Source organism: Lagopus muta, chromosome 21 (genome assembly GCF_023343835.1).
Source record: "Lagopus muta isolate bLagMut1 chromosome 21, bLagMut1 primary, whole genome shotgun sequence".
Taxonomy (NCBI): domain Eukaryota; kingdom Metazoa; phylum Chordata; class Aves; order Galliformes; family Phasianidae; genus Lagopus; species Lagopus muta.
This window is the reverse complement of record NC_064453.1, coordinates 1,437,552-1,463,252: the sequence shown is the minus strand read 5'-3', so window position 1 is coordinate 1,463,252 and position 25,701 is coordinate 1,437,552. Positions and strand designations below refer to the sequence as shown.

At 39.1% G+C, this 25,701-nt stretch overlaps 2 protein-coding genes across 3 annotated transcripts in view; both read left to right on the top strand.

Annotated features, from left to right (window-relative positions):
• The window catches only part of PLCH2 (phospholipase C eta 2), a 77,425-nt gene extending 57,617 nt beyond the window's left edge, over nt 1-19,808 (top strand). The window contains exons 13-24 of one of the 2 annotated variants that reach the window (XM_048967766.1): nt 1,773-1,865; nt 2,183-2,283; nt 3,213-3,310; nt 4,122-4,304; nt 4,783-4,890; nt 5,005-5,129; nt 5,793-5,877; nt 6,418-6,564; nt 6,697-6,776; nt 12,507-13,563; nt 16,653-16,677; nt 16,786-19,808. In XM_048967766.1, coding sequence (XP_048823723.1) covers nt 1,773-1,865; nt 2,183-2,283; nt 3,213-3,310; nt 4,122-4,304; nt 4,783-4,890; nt 5,005-5,129; nt 5,793-5,877; nt 6,418-6,564; nt 6,697-6,776; nt 12,507-13,563; nt 16,653-16,677; nt 16,786-18,391 — 3,708 coding nt within the window. In that variant the 3' untranslated portion in view covers nt 18,392-19,808. Of the gene's footprint in view, nt 1-1,772; nt 1,866-2,182; nt 2,284-3,212; nt 3,311-4,121; nt 4,305-4,782; nt 4,891-5,004; nt 5,130-5,792; nt 5,878-6,417; nt 6,565-6,696; nt 6,777-12,506; nt 13,564-16,652 lie in introns of both variants that reach the window. The other variant, XM_048967767.1, reaches the window with a different exon arrangement.
• A 3,340-nt stretch (nt 19,809-23,148) lies between these two features.
• The window catches only part of LOC125703386 (probable glutamate receptor), a 10,379-nt gene continuing 7,826 nt past the window's right edge, over nt 23,149-25,701 (top strand). Inside the window, exons 1-2 of the mRNA XM_048967779.1 lie at nt 23,149-23,273; nt 24,499-24,606. Of these exons, the coding sequence (XP_048823736.1) occupies nt 24,534-24,606 (73 nt within the window). The 5' untranslated portion in view covers nt 23,149-23,273; nt 24,499-24,533. The remainder of the gene's footprint in view (nt 23,274-24,498; nt 24,607-25,701) is intronic.

The following is a 25,701-nucleotide window of genomic DNA, read 5'->3' as shown; positions in this document are numbered from 1 at the left end:
AATCTATTTTGACACTCTGAATAAAGGTGACTTAGTTTACCAGTGAGATCTGCAGCTGTCATAGTACTAATGAAACTGAAACATGCTCAACTCTGCCCTTAAAAGAAAATTGTGTGCCCTTAAAAGAAAAGATGAATGTGGATTGAGAAAATTTTGTTTGCTGGTTTTGGCCGAAATCATAGGTCTTGTTACACTGGTAGGAATTTAGTTAAATTTATTAGAGTTATTTAAGTTTCCCATCATTATGAAATAATATTTTTGCCCCCAAATATTCATATGGCAAAATAGAAAATGCTTTTCCTTCTGTAGTACTTGATATTTGTTATTATCTGTATTTTGTTAATACTTCATATTTCTTATATAAAATCTAAAATATGCAGATGATTTTTTTGTCATTTTTGTCCATTTAGTGGAAGCCTCTTATTTTGATGATAATGATATTTTAATTTTGGCTGTTTTCATTATTTACGCTTGGTGCAAAGAGATGCCTGTTGTTGCATATGAATAATGAAATATGGCAGTCCTTCAAAATAGAAATTGAAATGCTAAATACCTCTTTGTCCAACATCCAAAGATTTTGTCCAATGGTTTTGGAGGAAGAGGTGTTTAGCATTTCAGTTTGTTATGGTTTATTACCTTACTGAATAAATAATATATTATAGACTTCAGATTTCATAGCTGAGTTCATTCAGTTAATGATGATGCCAGGTGAACATCACTGTCAGATTTGTGAAGCTTTTTTTCTCACTCAGCAATTGGAGCATGAAATGTACACACGAAATGACTTTTCAACAGAAAAAAATTGTTTCCCATTATATAAAAAAGTGCATATGAAAGCTGAGCTTTTTTCCCTCTGCTCTCTCTTTTCTGTACACCTACTTTTGTATTTTAATCTTATACTAATGGTTCTTTATGAAAATGTAAATAGCCAACACTTCAGGAACGTGAATGTTGTAATTTTGGAATTTATAATAAGCTAAGGAATGCTGCTGCATGCAAATGAAAAACATTGGAGGTCTGCCAATCTGCAGGTGAACTAACTGGGCATTAAAACCAGATGAAAGCTAAAATTCAGCTTCCCAAAACTTTCTTTTTCGTGAGTTTTGTACATACTTTTAAAATGAATGATTTAGGTGATGTATCAGACAGTACTTCTGTAAAATCTGCTGTAAGGCCAAGACTGTAGGAATCCTTCTGAGTAAGCACTAGCCAGAGTTGTCTGTGTCATATTAGAGTGGGAAACAGTGAAACTATGAGGTCATATTAAAGATTAGAGGCACCAGTGAATGATACACTTTCTTAGGGACTGCAAGAAATTTGATTCTTTCTTATCATGGACTAGGCATGTAAAGCCATGTAACTTAGGCCACGTTTCATGGCAGAAATAAGTCCTGTTGAGCTATGCTTTTCATATAGTAAGTTAGAAAGCAGTTTGTCACCAGTGAATATACATTGCTAGGGTGCACTCAGAGCTTATGTGGATAAAAATATTACCTGATGCATGGAATTTGGTATTTTTGTGATCTGTATCTGCTCTGAAAGTTCCTGTGGATGAAAGTGATGACAGTTATTGCTAGGATAAAAGACCTTGTGCTCAGCTTGTATTAAAAAAAACATCAAACATACAAGAAAACCCTGCTTTGGTCTGGTCATGTTTTGTTGACATTTTAGGGTGAATTGCATCCCAAACTATTTTTGATTGTGTTTATGCATGCTGTCTGTAGTACTCTACTCAGGTCTGCTGCACTATTTTTTCTGTTTGATTATTTTAGAATAAACTTGAGGATGATGTGGAATCTGGGGAAGACTTCAGTACCAATAAAAGGCACAGCCGGACATTGATGGGCAGCTTTTCTAAACGCAAGGTAAGCCACCCTAGAAAGTTCTACTGTGAATGTTGCATTCTTTGATAGATTCTTTCTTTTAGGCAACAGTAGGAGAGGATTATCATATTTGTACTATCTGGCTTGCTGTTGCTCTGTTTGCTGACTAAACAGGACAGATAGCTGGTTATAATTGTGCATAACATCTAGTTTCAGTTTACACTGAAGTCTAAAAGGACTGAAGGTCTAACATGAGTTTAGTTTTTTTCTTGATTGGTCCACATCCTTCATAGAAAAAAGTGAATCTCTTGAATATTGGAGTCCATTCTATATAACAGTTTTATTTTGTTGTGGCACAGAAAAAAGGAAGCAAATTGAAAAAATCAACCAGTCTGGAAGAAGGTGAAGATGATGCTGATTCTCAAGGAAATGTAGCCAGAGGCTCTGTACATTACACCAGGTTTGTAACAAGTGATTTGGCAGTTTTGTTTCTGAAAAAGATTCCTGCCTGAATGTACCTGCTAAATAGCCATGCCTGAGCTCTGTTGACAGAAATCCTCAGTTGTGTGAGAGGAATTTCACATGAGGGTAGATCCAGTGTCAGCCACAACATCAGAATGATCTCTTGGTGCTATTTGGACTAATTAGCAATGTACAGTGGATCCAATATGCATCTGAGCTCTTACCATCTCATCCAGCTGACATGTAGACTGTTTGACTGGCAGCCCAGCAAACCCATTACAGTTGATTTGCAAAGTAAATCTGCTTGCCGGTGCTTTTTGTTGTTTGTTTCTTTGGTTTTTTGCCACATAAAATTGCATAAAGGTTCATGTGATGTTTTTTAATTTTCTTTTGAAACTACCTTTCCAAAAATCCTGAAATCAAAGGTCCTCTGTGCAATGGCTCTGTGAGATTCAGCCTGTAAAAGCAGGAAATCAGATCAAGCAGTTCTCTAGGACACTTTGGACCTTTCTTCAGGAGATTAGTAGATACTCTGTTAGTGATAACCTGAAGCAAGTGAGGAAGATCAGAGCATTACAGTTTCACTATTTCTTTGGGATTTAAAAGTGTTTCTGCTGGTACTTGACTTGAGAAGAAAATGTATGTGTGAACAATATCCTACCCTTTGGTCAAAGTAATTTAGAGTCCTCTCCATCAGGTTTTTGTATGTGAATATTTATGGTTGCCACTAACATGTAAGAACAGAACTTGTTCTGTTTATACATCAATGCAGTTGCTTCCACTGCTTTGTCAGTGAGTCTCTGCTATAAAAATTGAATATCTCCTTGGTGAAGAAAACCTTATTTCTCTACTCCGATTTATTTTTAAATATGCAAAGGAAAGTTTATCTCTTATTTCATGGGAAATTTAAATGTTTTATTATTCCAGGATAAACCGGCAGAAGAAAACAATGAAGTTGTCCAGGGCACTCTCAGACCTGGTGAAATATACAAAGTCTGTTGGCATCCATGATGTTGAAGCTGAAAGTAGGTTGATGTAGAAGTCTGCTGGAAGTAATTGCTGTGCAAATAAATTGAAAGATTTATGTTCTTAGGTCTTTTCTATTTAAAAGTTGTTTATGTGTTTGTTTCTACTGTAACTTCAGAAAAGTTTAACAGAAGAGCTGCATGTAAAGCTGTGCTGTTTCAAAGTGGCTGACCACTTGCTATACCGAAGCTACAAAATGGGTATAGAGTCGTGTGGCAGCTACTGTAAAGGAGGTAAAGCTACTCCATGTAGCAGTGACACGTGTACTTTTTGGTAGCACTTACAAATGTTGCTACACACCATTTACATCACTGGATATAACAGAGGGCTTAGTTATTTTCTGGGGAAGAGTGGTTTGAAGAGCTTTTCAAACCAAGACAAGTATCTCCAAAGCTTAGATTTTACTTCAGACCTGGTGAACCATCCCCGTTATATTCCTAGAATATTTCAGTAATCTTTCTACATTTTCTGTGTCTGATTTTCACAGGAATCAAAATTTAGTTAAAAATGTCAGAGAATTGCTTGCCAGAAATAATACTTTCTTTCAGCAAATTGAAAAAAATCTTAGAGAACTTTTGTAACTTCTTAATGAGGATTCAGGCCATTCAGTTTCCTTATCCTAGCTTTAATTCCTCCAGTAAGCACAACTAGTCTTCTATAATGTAAGAAAAGAATTGTTCCCTCAAAGTAGAATGTATTCAAATTCTGATAGATTGTTATAAGTAATTAATGCTATCTTTGTTTGAATGTCTTATTTAGATAATAAATAAATAAGGAGATTAGGCCTCTCATCACTTCCTCCCTTTACAGTCTCTTCTAGCTGGCAGGTTTCATCTTTCAGTGAAACAAAGGCTCACCAGATACTGCAGCAAAAGCCAGCACAGTATCTACGTTTCAACCAACATCAGTTATCCCGCATCTACCCATCTTCCTACCGCGTAGACTCCAGCAACTACAATCCCCAGCCATTCTGGAATGCGGGCTGCCAACTCGGTGAGCAGAAAAAGAGTTTATTTTTGTTTTATTTTGGAAGCAATGTTTCAATGGGAGCTTTAAGAATCATTTCTTAAAGTACTTGAATTCTTTGCTTATTCAACATTACTGACATTTGAGTCCTTCCTGTTATTTTTCTCTGCTGCTTCCTAGATAGCATACTGGAATCATATGCCTTCTGTGAAGGCAACTGTCTGCTAAATGGGGATAAAGTAATATCTTTCTCAACTTCAAGACAACTTCCGAGATTCATTTGCAGAGCTTCACTCCCTGAAGCTGATGTGTTCTATATCATAGAACTCTTTCAGAAAATACATTTTTGAGTTTTTGCACCCAAGAAATCAAAAGTGAAAATATACTTAGATGTTCTTCCTTTAACCTGGTTCTACAAACAATAATGTTGATAACATAATGTGTTAATAATAATGTTAAAAATTTTTGGTTGGTTGTTTTTTTTTTGCTTTTTTTTGGTGAACAGTGGCTTTAAACTACCAGTCAGAGGGGAGAATGCTGCAACTGAACCGGGCCAAATTTAGTGCCAATGGGAATTGTGGCTATGTCCTCAAACCAGACTGCATGTGTCAAGGTAAGAAAAATTATTAGAATGAGTGGGAGACTTTCCATATGAGAACAGTGAGTGTAGATCCTTACTACTACTCTTTTTTTTTTTCTTATGTTCTATGATTTTTCATTCATTCAGGCATCTTTAATCCAAATTCTGAAGATCCACTGCCTGGTCAGTTGAAGAAACAGCTGGTTCTAAGAATTATCAGTGGTCAACAGCTCCCAAAACCACGGGATTCCATGTTGGGAGATAGAGGAGAGGTATTAAACTATTAGTGATTGTTCTTATATGTTGGTGAAGGTTTATTTCCAAATTAGCTGAGCTTAGGATGAGGATTTAATTTCCTGCAGTTATCTGTTGGGAGACATAGAACATGAATAAATTAGGCAGATCATTATCATCCTAGATTTTTGGGTGGTTTTCAAGTCTTCAAAGCATCACAGCAATAGTTGGAATCTTTTTTCTTCAGTTGTCAAAACAGTGCCACCAGGACAAGCAAAAACAGGCCAATAAGCTCATGACTGTGGGATTCTACTCACAACAGTACTAGAAATGCCCTCACATACAAACTGTCACTCAAAAAAAACAAAAAAACAAACAAACAAAAAAAGCCCCACCAAACTGCTGAGCTTGCCAAGCAAGGGAGATTTACTTCAAAGTCCTCCCCTCTGCTTAGATAAATCTGCTCCCAGTCCTCCATTTAGCACTGTGTTATTATGTTTTCTTTCTGTTCTTCTTTTTGCCTTCTCTTTTTTGAGTGACTTTTAAAGTTATTTATTTTGTTTTGTAATGCCATTTTTGTTATATAATGCCACAGACAACTCTGTTTAAAGACAATGCCCATGGTATAATGTTCAGTCATGTGCTTGAATTTTGCCTTTATCACCTTTTCTTTTCAGGATTTGTTATCTTATGTTTTTCAGATCATAGATCCATTTGTTGAAGTAGAAGTTATAGGCCTACCTGTTGATTGCTTCAAAGAACAAACTAGAGTAGTTGATGATAATGGTAAGATTGCGGGAGTTTTTAGGCTTTCTTGTGGCTGAAACATCCTCTTTCAGGCAAGGATTTTTTATCAAGAGACAAACAGGTGAAACTGGTTGCCAATTATAGAGAAAAAACCTGAAAAACTGATATAGTTATTGATGTTAATCGGACTTGGATCTTGAATTATTCAAGTGAGTTGGTATGATGTTGTTGAAGATCTTGGTGTGAAACTAGGTGAAACTAGCCTTTTGTCTGACTTCTCACTGTACGTGTGAGAAAGGTATTTGGACATGGCAGTGTTCAAAGGAAGAGTCAAAAAAGGTTAGTTTGTCCAAACACCTACTCAGAGCACTGTTAACTTCAAGTAAGATCGATGTTTCTTGCAAGTTCTTATACCATTGTGTCTCCTGAAGTGAGTAGGAGTGCTGGATTTTTAAAGAACAGTGATTAAACTGCTAGGAAAACTAGCATGTCATTGCAGTGCAGGTGCTCCTTTTATAGACGGTCTTCTTTCTTCATGCATCTCGTGAACAAAATAAAAGCTGATTCTTTATTTCCCAGGATTTAACCCAATGTGGGAAGAAACATTGGTGTTCACGCTGCACATGCCTGAGATCGCCTTGATTCGGTTCCTTGTGTGGGACCATGATCCAATTGGGCGGGATTTTATTGGACAAAGAACAATAGCTTTCAGCAGTATGATGCCAGGTAAGAAAGAAATGGGGAATTACCAAATCAGTTGTTCAGGACTTTTTTGCTGTTTACAAAAGGAATGTCTCTAGATGCTTTTGCTATCATCTATTTCCCTTCCTTGTCATCTTGGTTTATCCTGCGTTTCAGGTTACCGACATGTATACCTAGAAGGTATAGAAGAGGCATCCATCTTTGTTCATGTGGCTATTAATGACATCTGTGGTAAGGTAAGTGCTGTCAGTGCAGTGCAATATGATCTGTGTATGTCAATGAACTGGCAGGATTTTGTGTCACACTAGAGAAGTCCAGTGAGTGAGGGTCTGTATGAACCTATTTACTCTAACTTCACCTGTGTGATTGTCATAGTAGTCTAAGATCTTTGAGTGCACACCAAAACACAAATCTTAGGATACATTATAAAAAAAGATTCTTGCAGCACATTTTTGAGGGAGCCAAAGGAGTTTATCTCAATGCAGTGTACACACGTTCTTATGAATGAATGTGGTTGTGTCCACTATAGTAAGTGCACATTGGTAAAGAAGAGGTTACACCCTTGAACCATGAGTGCTTTCTTCCTGTAAAGTTTATTCTATGAAGGCCTGGTCTGCCTGATGATTTTGCATTTTAAATTTAATTAAGTTTCTAGCCATCATTTTCTCAGGAATTCTTCCATAATAGCAATTAAAGTGCAGGGGAGATTTGGTCTTCGTAATTATGGTTGGGCTTATTCTCCACTGTTCATTTCTTGGTAATAGTGTGCTTACTTCATGTGCAGGAGAAGTACAGCTAATTCATGTGAATAACTCTCAAGCTAAAAATAAAGCTCTAACTTTGCCTGGGCCAGCTAGAAATGCACCGCGGGGAAATAAACTGGATTTAATTACTTCCACTGAATAAATTTCAATGAGATTCAGGATTCTGAGTATCTTATAGGGCCTTGAGAATCTCAAAACCAGTTTTTAATCGCTTATTGTGAGGCTGAACCCTTTCAACAAAGTGATATATCAATATCCTGACAGCAGGAGGCAGCATTGAACCGGATGGGAATTCTAAGGTGTTTTTTTTTTTTCTTGGTCGTTTTTTTTTTTTTGTGTGTGTGTGTGTATGGTGTTCATGCAGAAAGAACTGAAATAATTCTTACAAAGGAAAATAGCTTTTTAAATTGCTCTAATTTAGTGGGATGAAACAAGATAACTACTAGGAAAGCTTCGTTTTCAGTTTATAAAAGGAGCTGTTTCTGGAGAGTGTGGCTTTCATGAGGATGAAATGAGATATTAAATACCTCATGAAATGAGATGTTAAGCTCAGTTCCTGCTTTTTTTAATTTGATATCTGACAGTAGAGTCTCTGGGCAGGTTCGCTTCAGACTGACAGAGATGGGAGTCCTGCCTGAAACTCCCTGTTGCCTGCATTATGAATGTCTGAATGTAGCTCTGTGGAGCAAGAGAGGCAGTTGGTGTTGGTCTGAGTAAGACAGAGAACAGGCTTTAATGATCATAGTGCCTGTCACAAGTAAAAGGCTAACATGAAGGTTATTAAAGACCACTTAATGCTCTTCAGGGAAGAGTAATGATAAGCTGACTAATTCAATGCTAAGATTTTTTTCTGACTGTGTTTTTGTGTTGCAGGGAATTGTATCTAAGTCGTGCCTTTATGACTGTGAGTAGGGATGTGATTCTCTCAGAAAGCTTGCAGACACTTGCTGGATGCATGCATTAGCAAAGATTCAAACAGATTTACTTTTATGAACTTTGGAGTTCCCGTGTTCAGGTCTATTGCTCATTCTTGAATAGGTCTTTCAAACTCACCAGACTTGTAGCAAGTCCTGGATAAGCTCACCCTTGGTCACAAGGCCAGTGGGAATTGATCTTACCTTCTTAGTGGCTGTGTCCTTCACCTACATCCTTTAATGAAAGCAGGCATCTATTTGCTCTATGGCTCCAGCAGAGGTGATGACTGGCCTTACCAGCGCTACTCATCTTTTTTCTTCTTTTCTGTCTACTCTTAGTCAAAATGATGGAGAATAGAGAGATTCTATTCTGTCTCTCTGTGTCGTGTGCAGTTTTTGTATTCCAGTTGTGCCCTGCATTCAGGTGATGCCTGTGCTGCTGTTGCAAGGATAGCAAATACTTCAATATCCTGTTAGTAACTGAAGTCTAACACTTAGTGTCTGCTGTCAAATAGGCTAAGACAAACTAAGTCTACCATCATGACTAATAACTTCAATGACTAAAACTTCAGCTTCCAAGTCATTGATACTGATTGTGATTCTTTGTAAAAGAGATTGTTTACAATCTTAAGAATTTTCACCTCAATTCTTATTTGGCAATATTGTGAGGCATTACCACTCTTTTAATCCTTACTTTATCTAATCTTTCATAATTATTTGCTCTTATTAGCTTCTTCATGAGTAACTGGCTGGTGATAGTTATAATTTGTAGTAGGGTGACATGCCTATTTAAACTTTGGCAGCTATTTTGAGGTCAGTAGATTTTCTTGGTAAGTTTTCAAACAGCTAAACGACCCTTATGTATCACACTTGTCTCTTCCCTGTCCTTATCTGCTAGCTTCCAAACTACTGCACTAATTTGTTTCTTGATTGCTTTGTCCCCTTTTCATGTTCTCAATATGTTACACACCCCTTGTTGCTTCTCATCATCATTGCAGTCTCTGGAGATTTTCTGGTGTTAAAATGTTGATGTGGTTCACAACCTAATTAAAATGCAAGGACTTGGAAAGAAAGCTTGTGCTCTGTAGCTACAGGTCTGGTTTTTACCCATCCTTTATTAATCCAAATATTCTAATGCAAAAATTAAGCTTTTTAGCATTTTCAACCTTTTCATTAGTGTGGCATCACAAAAGCAGAGTCTTAGATTTCTTTTGCTTCAACGTGTGTTTAACTGAAATTTCTTCTAGCTTGCACTGTTTCCTGGAGACACTTTTCTTTGTCCATCTCTTCTGTAGTCTATTTATGTATTGTGGAATTTCTCCTTTTTTTCTTAGATGAGACTCTCCCTCTCTGTTGTTGTGTGTCTTATTTGCCTTTACTCTGTCTGTTTGTGATTTCAGTGGGCTTCTCTATGTCAAAAAAAGTCTACTTTTAGAAGCAGAACATTTTTAGACGCCTTGAAGGTACCCCCTCCTAACTCAGGGAGGTGTAGTGACCACCAGCACACACCTGCATGCCTCTAACTTCGTTAGCATCAATGTTTCCTTACTAGCATTTTGAAGCCCTTCAACTCATACCATGGATTGTGACATTTGACTTGGTCAGTTTTGTTGGGTCATTGCTCAGCTGGAGAGGCCTTCATTTATGAAGCAGATCCAGGATAAAAGTCCTTCTATAATCTCTGTCTATTCTTTGAGGTTTTGCTTACCATCTCTTCTCTTACAAGCTGTAATTCTTTCATGTGGAAAAGAACCTTTAGCAGTGAATACTTTTCTAAATTGTGAAGCCTCTTTCTAAGTATTTTGAAAACTGAAGTGGCCCTATAAAAGCTGGGATAAAGGCTAAAAGCACATATTCTGGATCTGCATCAAAATGGCTCTCTTTTTCACCTTTTTTTTAGAATTATTTTTTTATGTTAACCAAATTTATCTCTGCATTCTTGAATCAGCAATTGATTCAAGCAATAGTGTCTAACTTTACAAAGATGCACCAAATGATCAGGAATGATACCTGGGGCCCTGCATTGCTTGTCACCCATTCCATTACTGCTTTTCTTTTTTTGTTTTTAATTATATGTATATGTGTGTGTCATTTTTTTCCTAACTTTGCAAATATTTATATTGTATGACTTTTATAGCAATAAATTTGTGTACTTGCCAACTTTCACCAATTGGAGCGGAACATTTTTCTCCTCACTGCTTAACAAATGCAGAATCTCATTTTGAAGCTTCCTAGAGGAAGCTGAGTCTACTTTGATCCAAGCAGACTGTTAAATAGCCTGGCTCTCACAGGATGCTTATTAATATTTCAATTACATTTTCTTTGCTGGGTATTATTGGCACTGCTTCTGTCCACAAATAGGAAAGAGACAATCCCTGCCTTCTTTATCTTACTCTCTGTATATTTGTGAAGTCCATTCTAGGTTGCTTTTTAGCTATCTCTTTCTCACAGTGGATTTTGGCATGTGATAAGTAAACTGCATTAATGCCAATCAAATTTACCATGGGTTTCTTACAATGCTTTTCAGTTATAGGCTTCTGTACTATATTTTTATTCATTCTTTATGCTTAAGGAAGTGAACTACTGCTATAAAGAGAGCCTAATCTAACTGGAAAATAAAAGCAACAAAGGAGAAGCGGATTAGAAGGGTCATGCTTCTTTCTCTGCTTTACTTGTAAGAGGCTCTATGCATGGATCAAGACCAATCTACTCTTTATCATACATCAGCTTTAAAAGTTGGCAAGTACACCTGGAATGTTTACAGGAATGCTGAAATTCTTTTAGTTTCACTGTAATGTGAATCACTGTATGATGGTGGGGAAATCTTTGACAGTGCTTCTGTATTTCATACTTAAGTACTGAAGTATATGAAGTACTCTATTTTCAACGTGACTAACTTCATCTGTTTATGATGTGTTTCTTCAGTGATGAAAACATACATGAGTGTCTTTGGATGTATTGTATGGTAGGAAATGATCATAATGTAATCGCACAGGTAGAAAGAGAAACATTTTGAAGATCACATGTCAAACATGTAGTTCAGTTCCTTCTTGTGATATTGCTTAAGTGAGGAATCAGTATTGTTTATACTGAAAAACAATATATGATGTTCTTATGTCCACTGTGTATTTCCTGACAGCTACAAAAGATGCAAAGATGTAAAGATTTTGGCATCAAATTTGTCATGATCTATAACATAATAAGAGAAAAATAATACTTAGCTGCAGATGTCACTATCATTTAAATTCTGTAATCATCTGATATTGCATGAGAAGTTAAGATGATTTTAAAATATCTTTTGAAATTGCCACCATTTCTACAGCTTGTTTTGTGTGACGTTTGTTTGATTATTTTTTTTTGTTTTGTTTCTTTTAGTTTCTTCCTCTCGTTTTCTCAGAACATTCTGCTTTATTCCTGCTGGAACCTCTGGTGCATGCTGCAAATTTCTTGTCTGAAATATGAGTGGTAGTTACCATTCCCAGTCTAGGAGACAGGAAAGATTAGACTAGTCAGCATCTAATGTGCAGTTTTGCACAAATATGATGTTCTACATAAGCTGAAGAATTCAGCGCTGTGTTTCAAATTTAATTTAATTCTTCAACAATTCTGATTGGCCTTATCCTAACATATTTAGCTGCATGAATTTGCAGGTGGATTTTTTTTTTAATTGAAAAACATGCTCAGATATTTTTTTGAAGTACTCTGTTTGCCAGCAGGTCTTAACTTCAGCAAAGCCCCAAAGCTGGTAATGGCACTTGAGGATAACATCAACTAGTGGTGTTTGTAGCTTTATTTTAATTACAGTGTGATATAGAAGCCTGAGTGTTGTTTAGTATTTTCTGATAGAGCAGTTTGTTAGAACATGAGTTCACAGTGCAAGAACTAGGATGTCCTAATTCCTCTGTTGTACTAATTCCTTGGGATTATTTACACACACGCTTCAAATTTGAATGTGTAAGGAGCTATAAATTAATAAGAAATTTATGACAAATACAGAGATAAGCCTGGCTGGAAAATGTTATGTAAACACACACACAAAAAGTGAAATTGTGCAAAACAGTTGCTGCTGATTTTTCACGTTTTTATTTCCTGTCCCATTTTTGATTTAGTTTATATGCTGATGTCAGAAATACACCAGAATATTCTGTGTGTAAGTGCATGTGTGTGCAGTGCACGAGTATAGAATCATAGAATCATTTTGTCACTTGATCGTTGAACTTGAGTTCCTGGGCCCAAAGGAAGAGCTTTCCATTTTCTGTTAAGGACTTTTTTTTTCTTAATTTTCCAGGTCAAACAAGCTCTGGGCCTAAAAGGCCTATTTCTCAGAAATCCAAAGCAGGCCTCCCTGGACAGTCATGCTGCTGGTCAGCTCCATCGCAAACATTCCTTTAGCAGCCACATCTTGAGACGGACAGCAAGTGCACCCACCAAAAGCCAGAAGAAGAAGAAGGGCTTTCCTGAAATTGTTTTTGACACAAAAGACAACAGCTCTGAAGGGGCCAGTGAAGACCACGAAGCAGAAGCTGCCTCACAGCCTTGCTTTGCGCAAGAGTCAGAAAGTGCTTCTCTGTCACCAGCTCCCAGGGATGGTGCCAGTGGGGAGGTACAAGGCAAAGGGTTGAAAGGTAAGGCCCAGAGTTCTCACAAAGCCAAAACTCAGAGTTGTGCTCAAGGGGGTGCTGCTTTCAGTGAACCCATACAGAGGTCTAACAGGGTCCGGCTCCGGGAGCACCAGAGTGAGAAGCAAAGTGTTTTTGCACGCTGCGCCATCAACAGCTCTGGTAGGATTGGAGTGGCCACCAACTGCATGAAATGCATGATTGGTTCCAAAGAAAGCCCAGATCTAGAAAGCAAGTGGAGTGACCAACCTACCAGGCCTATTGCTAAAGATTTGCTTCACCATGATCAGTATAACAGTATAAGTGGAGAAGAGAGGTTAGAGCTTGAAAACTGGGGTGTTAAAGCTCAGTCCAGACCACAGTCAGATTTGCAGTCTTGCAGTAGCCCTGGAAATGCTGATGATCTAACAAGGAGCACCCAGTCTTTCATGACCTCAGGGAAGAAAAATGTTGAATCTAAATGTCATGGAATAAAGGCTCATTCCCGGCAGCGGTGGCAGTGCCAATCAGGTGGCAAGTATGGAAGCACTATCAACTTGGTTGCAGCCAGCAATGGCTCTATATCCTCCAACTCCAGCAGTCTAGAAAGCCTTGGAAGCCCAGAATTTCCCAAGCGCTGTTCTGAAACTTCTCGAAGGCAAGTGGGCACCCTACAGAGGGAAATGAATGCCTTATTCGTTCAAAAATTGGAGGAAATTCGAAGTAAATCCCCTATATTCTTTACTGGTAAGACCAGATTTTCTTCACCCTTCTCCACCTTAGATCACATCATTGTCTCAGCTTCTGCATAGCATCTTTACCTTGAAGCTCCTGTGTGCTGTTTTGCTATCAAGAGCTCTTTTTTTTTTTTATTTTTAGCAATTACAGAAAAAAAAAGCATAAATATTTTTATTTTATTTTTTTTCATAGACGTGCCTGGTTTAGACTAGTCCTTCCCACGCCTAGTTGTCCATCTGCAGTAGTAAAAGCTGTCAGTAGTCCATGAATGTTTGAATTGCTTGTTCAGGGCTTTTTGTTTCCCCTTTTTTCTTTTTTTTTCTTTTTTTTTTTTTTTTGTTCACTGAATGTGGTATGATACTAAGCAAATTTTAAGATCCAAACCAGAGCATTAAGTAGAGATTGAATATTGAATATAGAGAATCCGTTTTAACGAACGTTATTTCCGTCATCAACATTTGTGTTTTACTGAGCAAAAACCACAACAGAACTGATATCTAATGTGCTTTTTTTTTTTTTTTTTTTTTTTTTTTTTTAAACAATCAAACAAAATTCCTCCTTCAGAGAACTTGCAATTTATTGTGTAAATTGCTGACATCAGTTCAGGGAATTCTCTAGTCTGGGTAATTCAAGAGATCACTCTGGTCCTATAGATACAAGTCCCCAGTAAGCAAGCATTTCTAGACGTGCTTAATGTTACATATATAATTTGACTGTGACCTGAGGGCCCAGTTACATAATACAAAGCAGATGAGGTATGTGATCTGATGTTACTTGACGTGAGCCAAGCAGTGCCGACTGTTAACATTTCTCTACTGCAATGTAAAATTCATCCATTTAAAGGAAGATTACTTAAGCTACAGCATTTTATTATATTGTTGTTTCAAGCCAGGCGTATGCATGTGGTCACTGGGATGGTGTCACCGTATCTTTACTCACAAACTGTATGTTTGTGATGGAGTCCTTCTTTTAGTAACAGATTCTGGCTGTTCTCTTACAATGAGCTCTGAAAGCCTCAGATAGATATTTAAAATATTTTATTTCTTTGACCAATATGATTTAATTGGACATCTATGGTTTCTCATTCTCTCTCTGTTTTTGACTCTTTTTATCTGCTTTGAGCTTTTAGGAGGATACCAGGGTAGTGGGAAAGAGAGAAAGAACTTTGCCAATTCCTGTGACTTGAAGTTAATCCAGGGCAGCAGAACCCTTCCTATGCCTAAATTATTGGCATTGGGCTTTTCATAAGCTCTGAGTAGTGTGACATAAGGAACCATTTCCCATTATCAGTGCCAGCTCCCCTGCTAGCCCCTTAAGTCACTAAATAAATATTGTGATACGCTTGAAATTTGATTAAATCCATCTGACTTCTCAAGCATGGAACCAGCAAACCTTTAAAATGGTGAAATAGTCACTCGGACTGAATGCCAATGGTCCAGTGACAAACACTGTGCAAACAGCACGCTTTCCCCATCCTCCTGCTATTTTAGTGCCTTGGGCCAAGGCACCAAGGAAACCAATAACATCAGCCTAATATGGCTGTATTTCATAATTAACATTCTGGTGATGGGATGTGCAGCAACAGTGAGACAGGAAGGTATAGTCTCTAGTTTGTCTCCTTTATGGCAACTGCATTACAGTTTCTGGTATTTTGCTTTGTGAGTGTGCTGTAATCTGTTCGGGTGACCTGGCCTGCATGGGGAGAGGAAGAGCTCACTGGTGTGGCCAGCTCTGGACTCCTCCAGATTTTGAAAATTTGGCTGTTCTGTGAGTGGTGGATGGGCTTACGTGCACATAAGCCTTCAACAATCCAGATGCTTTCTTTATGACTAGTGTCAACAAATTCATATTACATTTCTGTTTCTTTTCTTGAACAGTAGCAAAAATTGTCTTATATTATTCTAAAGCAAAACAGTGGATTTAATATCTGTCCATTTATGGATTCTATTAAATGCTCTGGTTGGTCAGAAATTCTTAGAATCCTACAAAAATGTTTGAAGATTTGTCTGTCTCCCTTCCCTCCCTCAGCACTAATTTATCCTGTTACCTGCACCTGCCTTCCCTACATTAACTGGATTTTTCCTCTGTTCTGTCCTATTATTCTACATGCACACTCTCCCTCTCTAGTTAAGAACTGAAAGGACAAGCAAGTTAAAGGTAACTGTCAAGTGAGTGTCACTGATTCAAGCACCTTGTTGCCTGTACTTCTGTTTGTTTTTTGTTTTGAAGCATGTTTGCCTTGTGCTTTGGAGACATGGGAAGTAGTGTTTTTGGCATGAATGCTCCAGTTCTTAGGGTACAGAATAGGAACATTGCAGATGGAGTGCTGGTTTTTTTTTTCAGGTAGTGCAGTGGATGTAGTGATTCTTTAGGATTGTATTGTGAGCCTGGTATTCATGAAGCATGCATCTCTGTATTGTCTTATGAAGAAGAAATGGCAAACTCTTAGGAAAACAAAGTTACTTTTTAAAGCTTTTTTTGTTTTGTCTTTTAAAAGCACATTGACTACATTACATAGAATGTATTCACATTGTTTTACTTTGCAAACTGCTCCAGAAGTCCTGTGATGTTTCTCTTCTTTGACTAACTGATTATTAAGATCACATCTATTGGTTACTGAAGGTGTTCTGATGATTATACGTGATCTGATTATGGTCTGACGTACTGTCATGTTTGAGTGCTGGAAAGAAGGAAAAGAGCAATGCAGCTGGTGCTGAATGGTGGAGGAAGAAGTTAGATTCTAATAGAGGATCCAAAGACACAAAGAAACGGATGGATACAGTTGTTCTTTGATTAAGACAATCAGAAAAATGCTATGTTCCTAGCATGTGTGGACTGGGTTTTTTCAGAAGCAACTGCTTTTTTGGGCAGCTCAAACAGAAAGAACCAAAAATGTTGCTGCCTTTGCTAGGCATTTGAAATCATCAGTTATTTAAAAAAAACACCATTATTAATATATGCAGTTCCTACCTTAAAAGCAAAAGGATGCCATATAAAGGATAAATCTGCAGTTTAAACTGGAGTTCATAATAGCTAATTAACCCAATATCTCTGTTTTTCTTGTTTGTTTCTTTTTCTTCTTTCATGTTTCCAAGTAGATGTCTGCCATTTCTCGATGCAGAGGTCAGTCACTTCTTTATGCAGCCTAGAAACCATCACTGAAGAGCCTGTTATTGCAAATGAAAGCCATCATGCCAGCCTCTTCTTTCCTCTATCCATTACTCCTTACAGTGATTCTGAAGAAGGATCTGTGTCTGATCATTCCAGTGAATCTCAAACAAAAGGGAGCAACCCATCGAACCGGCCTCCAGAACCTCTGCTCACTAGAGAACAAAGACCAAATTTGGCTGCAGAAGACCAGATGCAGACAGCCACAAAAGCAGCTGACATCAATGCATTAGTCCAAGACAATGAGAGGACAAGCATGGCAGGACTTCTCAAAGAAGAAAATGGTTGGACACAGGCATGCAGTGAAGCTGAAGATCAAGTTAATTTGGCAGCGCATCCTCAGAAAGCCTGGCTGGTGGTGGCAGAAGCTCAGAGTGCTGGCCAGCCTGTTGAAAACTGCCAGAAGCAGAAAGACCAAACAGGGCAGGTATTGAAAGACTTGAAAACCACTGCTGTATTGAAAAGCCAAAAGCCTGGTGCAGCAGCTGTCCTGCAGCAAAACAATGTGATTAATGGCTCACATCCAACTTTGTCTCCAGATATTTTCCAGAAAGCCGAGGCTTCACAGGCTCTACCTGTTTCTCAGACGAGCTCTTACATGTTAATAAGGAAGTCAAAGAGTGAAGGGCTGAAAAAGTCAGACTCCTCAGCTTTAATAAAAAATCCAAGTAGCCTATCTCCAGCAGCAGAAGTATACTTTGATGCTACTGTTAATGACCGGATCTGGAGCAAGCTAGATTGCAGCAATCATCGTGACAGCATGTCTTCCTCTTCCAGCATGTCCTCCAATGACACTGTGATAGATCTCTCTCTACCTAATCTAGCTCGCAAAAGCCTTCCAGATCTTGGCATCCGGCATGAGAACTTTGAGCCCCTTACCATGAGAAGGGGTATTCGCCCACGGTCTGCTACAACGTCAGGTAATGAAATGCCAATAGTGAGCAAGAGTAAATCCAATCCTAACCTGAGGTCTGACCAGCTGCCAGCGGATGAATTATGCCCCCGTCCTCTTGCAAGGAGTCCTCAGGATGCATTCTCATCCATTCCTAGGAGGCATACCTGGAGCAGGCTGTACATAGAAAGTCTCAGGCAATCTTCTAACAAATCCAAAGCACAGGATAAGGTTGGGAATAACCAGGTGAAATCCAAGAGTCTTGGAGACCTTACCTCTGATGACATTGTGTGCACTTTTGAAAGCAAATATCGTAGCATCAGCAGGAGTTTTGTCACTCGATCAATGCGTGAGCAGCGCCGCTCTGCAGGCCTGAGAACCTCTGTCAGACCCCAGGATGAATTGACTGAGCAGCTGAAGAAGCTAACAGCCTTTCAGCAGGAAAATGATATCACTTCCCCCATCAGTCTTGATCCAACCGAATCTGAAGAGGAAGCGGAGAGCTTAGGACTCCTTCGCAGGTCATCATCTCGCAGTCAGAGCAGGGTGCGGTACATTGCCAACAGGGCCAAGCAAGCTCAGGAGAGACAGCGACTGCAAAGCCTGGGCCAGCTCAGTGGGAGTCCCATTGAAGAGAGAGGAAATCCAGAGGGAGCCTGCAGTGTTGCAAAAGCAGTCTGTATGGATATAGCTTCTCCTGCTGTGTTTACATCCCAGCCTAAGAACCAAACTGATTATAATACTGACACAGAAGTCTTCTTTATGCTGAAACTGTAATTCTAGAGGGCACTGAGTAAGGTGATGTTTACATTCAAGACAAAACATAGTGACCTGAGAGGCACAAAATATCCTTGTATGGCTTAGTGCTTCCTGGCCTTCCCTAGATGGCAAAGGCACTTAAGATCCTGACTCCAAAAGAATACATGAGTGTTCAACTTGTCACCCGTCTGTGGAATTCGATCAACCAAGTGAAATCAGAGACATATTTTTACAGTCTTAATGACCTGACCTCCTTTTTTTATTACGTTTTTTCCAGCCTCAAATCTGGCCTCCTTTGTGGTGTGACCACTTCTTTGCACTTGCAACTTGTTCTGTGCAAAACTTTTGCTCCTTATTACTTTCATTAATTGCTTTGTCTAGCAGTTAAACATCAGTGATGCTAGCAACAGCTAATGTTACTCTTATGAATTATGTATCTGTGAAAGGAGGCTGGATTTGAAATCACGTAGCTTGTTTTGGTGTTCTCATGAAGAGCTGGAGGCATCTGGGAAACGGTCAAAATTGCAGTGGAATTCTTTCCTTAATTAATAATATAGTAGATAAAGTCTTATTTCAATGAAAATCCGTATTGTCGCACTCTTTGAAGAAAGAAAATCTGTTGCCATGTTCCAAAGGAATGCTTTTTTTTTTTTTAAACCAAACTTGTTTTTATATATATATATAAAAGTATATATGTATGCCTCTGTGTGTATGCAGGTGTGTGTCTGCTTGTATGTGTACACATGCACACACTTAGACTGAACTGTGACTGTTTCTTGTCTCAAAACATCATCTGTGGGAATGAGATGAGAAGGGAGAATTAGTCAAAAAAGGCAGGAAACATCTTCTGACACTGATTCAGAAATGACTAAAAAGCACACTGATCTTTTCTTGAAAACAGAACCATCCCTTCCTTATGGTATTTTAACAATGCTGCTGTACATAGCACTTTTTTGGATGAATTTTACTACTTCTGTATTGCACTGCCATGCAAAATTTTCAATGATATGTTTTAAAATATATATATTTAATTTTTTTAGATGAACATATTTAGAGTTATATAGCAAGCTAAACAGAATAACCATTTCTCCTCCCCATTTTTTTAAATGTTTTTTTTTCCTCCATCCCATCTCCCCCCTCCAAAGTCATTTATTATAGATGTATTTTATCAGTGATGGAGAAGATTGTTTACTGAGATGCATTTTAAAGAGAAACAGAGGTTTAATTTTATTTTCAAGCTGCATAGGGCCCCTATTATTGAGAAAATATTTTGCTTTTGTTTGTAATGATTCTTCTGTGTATATTGCAAAATCTAAAAATTTGTTTGTAAGACCACCTTGTTCTACTAAAATAAACATATTTAATCTTCCAGCTGTTGACTGTTCAGCTGTAACATAACACTTTTTTAATGCTGTTATAACATTTCATTTTACTCTTTTTTCAGAATGATATCCAGTTCAGATCCTGCTCACATTTTCTCTGGTGCACCAAAACATGTGCAAGTATTGGTAGACACTGGCATTCTGACGTGTGATACACAGCATGTGGATGATTTTGAACTTGTGTTGGCAGCCAGCAGTGAGACAGCCAAGGAAGTGAATGTCATAGAGAACAACACAAAGAGAAACTAATTTTCTCATGTAAGGTAGATAGACCTATTTCATCACTGAGGTTGTTTAAAATCTGACTGAAAATACTTATGCAAAAAATCTCTTCCTGTCCCAGCAAAGTGCACAGTGAAAATGTGCATCGCTTTGTTCATTCCCTTACCTGGAAGGCTCCTCAGTTCACTTATGGATGTGAGGCTAGAAGGGAGTTCTTGGCATTTGGTCACAAACATTTCAACCCTGAGATATCAAAAGGTACAGCTAACTATGGGTGATGATTTCAGCATAACAAGGAAGTGGGGGCTGGGAGGAGTAAAATTCTCTGATGAAGTATTTTAAAATGATGCTGTGTCTGAACACGCTCCTGCAGTTTTCCATCCTAGCTCTGATCTTCATTACTTGTCTTGGTAATTTGGATGAGAGGCCCTTGAGGTTTGTGCAACAAAGGTTTGGAATGTGCACTGAAGTAAATCTACAATATCTTTGCAGTCTCTGAAGGAAAAAGGAAAAAAAAAAAGGTAAATCATCAGCAGAATGTATGATCTGCCAAGATCAGTCCTGCTCTGTATCATAAAACAAAGTGAATTTCATTAACATTCTTTAGACAAGAAAGCCTGTAATACTTCAGTTATGGGCCAAAGAGCTGCAGGGAGTTGCTGCTTTTTTTATCTTTAAAGCAAGAAAGTAGATGCAAATTGACAGCTTCAGAAGGTTAATGTGTGAAAGGCCTCTTTCTTTTCAAAGACAAATCCACAATGCTTTTTTATCTTTTATTGATTAAGCAATACTTGTTAAGTTAATGCACCTTGCAACACTTCAAAATATCTCTCTTTTTCACACTTTTAAAAAGCAGCAATTGGCTTTAACTTACTAGGGTACATGTGAATTTTGTCCTCCTGTTTGCAGATCAGTGGTAACCGCCTTGCCAACTTGTTCTGTTGCACTGCACAGGACTATTAATGATGTGTTGTGTATTCATATGAATGGAATTTATTTTGTGGTACCTACACTGCTGAGCAGCAGGAATTTACTTTTGTTCTTCATCCTTTCTGCTTCAGAGTAATTTTGCTCTGAAGAATAATTACAAGTAATAATCTAACCAATCAATGTATTCTATTTCCAATTTTTAGTGTTTGATTAACAGAGGGAAAAGATTGGTGCTGACTCTGGTATCACAGTTAGGTTTTTAAGTATCTTTTAGGTTTGGAAGAGGGCTTTTCTTGTCTTGCTCCCTACCCCCCCTCACAACAACAACAAACTCGAGAGCATTAAGCAAAACTTAGATTCTGTTTGTTTTTTTTTCCTACGTGAACCGGAGCAGTAGTGGAGATCTCAAAATCAAGCTGGCGAAAGAGAATTCAGAGAGAAAGGCAGCATATATAGGGAGCTTCAACTAATGTGTGAAAACATTTGCTTGGCTCTATCTCATCCAAAGCTGCAGGTAAGAATTCAGTGAAGTGTGCATAACAAGCACACAGCTCTTTTTAATGGCTTTTTAATGCCGATGTATTTGGTCCTCATAATCTTGCTTTGTAGGCAACAGTAATGATCGTAGCTCTGTCTAGGGAAGGCCCATTTTGTATCTGTTCCTGCTGGCATGTAGAGTAACAGCAGCCATCTTCCATCATCCTGAGTTCTCCCTGTGAGGTCATGGACTTGTCCCAAATGTTTTTCAGTTCATTAAAGTGTCAGTTTAGGAGTCCAGACAGTGCATGGTTGTCCTTGGTGTTTATGGTCTGTATTCCTCCAGCTTGGTGTTGAAGATCACTGATGATGAACATTTGATTGTATCTGTAAAAACTCATTTTGACAGTGCTGAGATGTTTACAGCTGCTTGTAGCTGAGCTTATTAGTGGCTTAACCATCATTAGCTGCCAGCTGTGAAAAATCACATACCATAATGTGCATCTTGCTAAAGCCTAGAAGAGTATTCATGAGAAGCAGCTGAGAACCTTAAATTGTCTGATTTTTGTTAACCTCACTCTAAGTGCAAGGCTTTGCCGGAGTCTCCAGAGTGTGGCTATCACATAAAGTGAAAAATTAATCATGTGCTAATTACCAAAGCTAGTACCTGAAGTGGAGCTGTAAGCAGTTCAGAGCATCTGAGAGAAATCCAAGCTGATCTGCTGGTATCTTTTTGGTTTTGTCCTATAGAAAGAATGTGCTTATCATTGATAGTGTAGCACCTTGCCATAATCCATATTGTAAGAATGATGTGCACCATTTGGCCTGAAGTGCAGTAAAAGTAATCTTGGAGCTCCCCTGCACTGCAGTGCACTGTGAGTCCCACCCTTCCACTTTGGCATCACCAAGTACGTTATTATAAGCATTTCAAAAATTGAAATGTAAGCAAATTCTGACTGTTGAAGACCAGCTGACATTTAATGATTGATGAACTCAGTGGCATGTATAGAAAGGGCTTAGGGAGGAAGGTGCAAGCTGCCCGAGACGTTTCCATCATGGACAGAGCTTGAAGTCAAGTAAGTGTGAAATAATTCTTTTCTTACTCAAGTGTGGACATGTTCCAACTCCCCTGCAGGATGTGCTGTAATGATTTACTCTGCTGAATTCCTGTGAAAGCAATCCTTTGTAATTTCAGAGCCTTGATGCTGCATTTATAAATGACCTGGCCCAATAGAGTCAGCCGTTTGGCAGGGTTGTATGTAGCTCACTTCTGAAGTGGAGATTTTAAGTGGAAGGATGAAGGGGTCAGGAATTTCATGTCTGTGTACACAGTTCTGTACAACCCAGAGTTTGTGGTTTACCTTGAAGCTCAGACCTTTCTTCAGCATTCTGGGATGTGAGGAAATACTGCTTTATGTAACTGGTTTGTGAGGGTTCTGATGTTGTACCTGAATCTCCCAACTGATCTGAGAATCACAGCACGGAGAAAGCCTTCAGCTAGCAGCAGGAGGAGACAGGGGAGGTGGGCACAGCTGAACAGGGCAAGGTTCTGCAGAAGGAAGGCTTTTACAGGACCGCACTGCAGGCCAGGCAGAGGTGTTTGTGCTTTCCGAGTCTCAGTGTAGTATCGAGCCGCCGGAATGACCTGCTTCCAAACTTCTTTTGCTGGGTGCTCCCTTCCTCTGTCCCAATGCAAGGTGCTCCGCAGCCTGCGCTGCCTGCTGGCACGTCCTTCCGCAGCAGCCCCGCGCCTGGCTCCTCCCGCTCTCCTTATAACGGCGTGGATGCAGCCAGCGTTCTGCTCCAGCACTTCATTTGCCTGCCCATCGACGTGCTGCTGCTGGGACCCAGTCAGACAGACCAAGCTAGGAGAGGCTGAAGGAATTGCTGTAAGTGAGATGCTGCCTTCAATCACTGCTGTGCTTGCAGCTGGCAAAGATTGAAGGTCGTGTGCAACAGGCTGTCACCTTTTTTGCTGATGGCTGTTCATCTTTTCTACTGCTCGGTTTAATTCTAATGCCTTCCTTCAGCACTGTGTGCAGAAGAGTGGCTGAGGGGTAATGTCCTTTTTTCTTCATATTTTGAAAGACTCAGAAATTTCTAGAGCCAATTCTAGCGAAGTAACATCATAAATCCTTACTTTGTTTTGCTGTAAAACTTGAGAAAATGTTGTGGTACTTTGTTAGGTAGGTGGTGAAGGGGTGTTGCAGTGGTTCATTTAAGCAGCAGCTGAGCAGATCCTTACAGGTTGGAAGGCACTGAAGTCATCTGTCCTCCCATTATTCTCCCTGTAGGTGATTCCATTTATCCTTAAATTATCTTGGTACCAACACAGAGTTAAGGAAGTACAGTTGCCTTTGCAAAAATGCTCATTTTGCACAAAATGTATGCTTTTTTTTTTTTTTTTTAGACAGCCAGTGTGATAACAACTCTTTCATTTTTATTACCAGCTCAGAATAGCGCTTCTTTTCTTTTCTTTTCTTTTCTTTTCTTTTCTTTTCTTTTCTTTTCTTTTCTTTTCTTTTCTTTTCTTTTCTTTTCTTTTCTTTTCTTTTCTTTTCTTTTCTTTTCTTTTCTTTTTTTAATCTTTGTAAAGATCATTTCATAGTTACGTACTCAATCATAATGAAAAAGTAGCAATAATTTACTGGTTAAATTTACCAGAAAACAAAACAGAACAGCTGTTCCTTGCTGGCTCAAGTGCATCATGCCTGCTTCTTTTTTCCTCTGCAACCCAAAAAAGGGAAATTTAACGTTCTGCTTTTATGTCTCTGAAATAAGGACCTCCTGAAAAATCTCCTGTTTATCGATGCCTGCACCCTGACCCTGCACCTGAGGAGACATTGCCTCTCCTCTGTAGGGAGCTGGCTGGGAAAGATACAGTGCAACAGGCAGTGGATACATCCACTTCATGTGTTCATCATATCATTTTTCTACACTAAAGTGTTCCCTGGGACCTGTTCTTTAATGTTTGTTCTATTTGGTCTCAGATGTGACCTTGTTTGAATTGGAACTCTTCAGAATTGAGATGCAGAAAATCTAAGATGTACTGATTTAACTCAGCACTGAGGAATCATAAAACCAGTATTAATGATTTTCCTTTAACTTCAACAGGAAGTTTTCTCTAAACAGTAGCTATTTCTGCTGCAATGGACAAAGGACTTCACTTTATGTTCAGTGTGGTTACAGCTGTGCTGCTCCTGAGAGAATCAAGCCAGACAGGTGAGAATATTTGGCCAGCAATGCTAGCTGCATTCAAATCTGTTTTTTTTTCTTCACATTTCTTTAATTCTTGTTAATAGTAGTGCTAGATTAGGACACTGTCTTTAAAACTTGCTTGAGATTTGGTTATGAAGACATTGCCAGGACCTACCTTAGGGCCAGCAGAAGGAGCCTGCCAGTGACTTGTGCACAGCAGTCAGCTGGTTGGATCGCGCTGCATCCCCAGAGCTAGGAGCTGGGGCACTTGCTTTTGCAGCTGAAACAAATGCTGCTGTTTTAATCTTACTGTGGCTTTTTGGTGTTCTATGTCTCAGTGGGAGACATAAGGAGTAGCTTGGCCTTGCAGCATTACTAGGAAACAAAAATTGGCTCCTCTTCTGGTTCTCCTGTCCCTCTCACCTGCCTGTCCCCTACCTGACCAGAGCTGGTGGTAGCAGCAGGTTGCTTCAGGTTCCGTATACATCAGTCTTTAGCTTTAGTGACAGTGGTCAGTTTCTCTGATACTCTTATCCTGAGTGTCCCAGTGTACTCCAGAACCGTCATCCATCTTGGTTCAGCTATCCCGCGTGGTCACAAGCTGCATAAAGGGAAATGTGGACAGAGGGTACCAAGGCAGGGTTACTAACCTAGGCAGAGGGGGGACAGAGTAGAAAAGTGGGGGTGAGGAGGCCAGTCCTGGTTTATCTGTGCTAAATGCTTTTTGTTTTTGCTGTGGTTGCTGATTTTTGCAACCACGGTGGTTTCCTGCAGCAGCAAACCTTTGAGGGCAGGAGTGGAGGGATGAGACTGTGTGTGTGCTGTTGTAAATTCTCACACCGAGGGCTTGGCCCCTGAGAAGTGTCACTCTGATGAACTTAGAGTTAGGGCTGCAACTCGATTTCTTATGGTCCTTTCAGCAGTTCCTACAATGGGGCTTTGAACAGCTGCATCCAGAGCCACTGTGGGGGAGCTGAAGCCCTCGGTACAGACTGTTTTCTTCCAAAAAGCCCTAGCAGGTCTTCAAAAAAGGAGCCTCAAACAGCTTTCACTGGCTCTAATGAGTTTCTGAAGAGAGACAAGAGAACTCCTTTGTGAAGATTTCCAGCTCCCATGGAG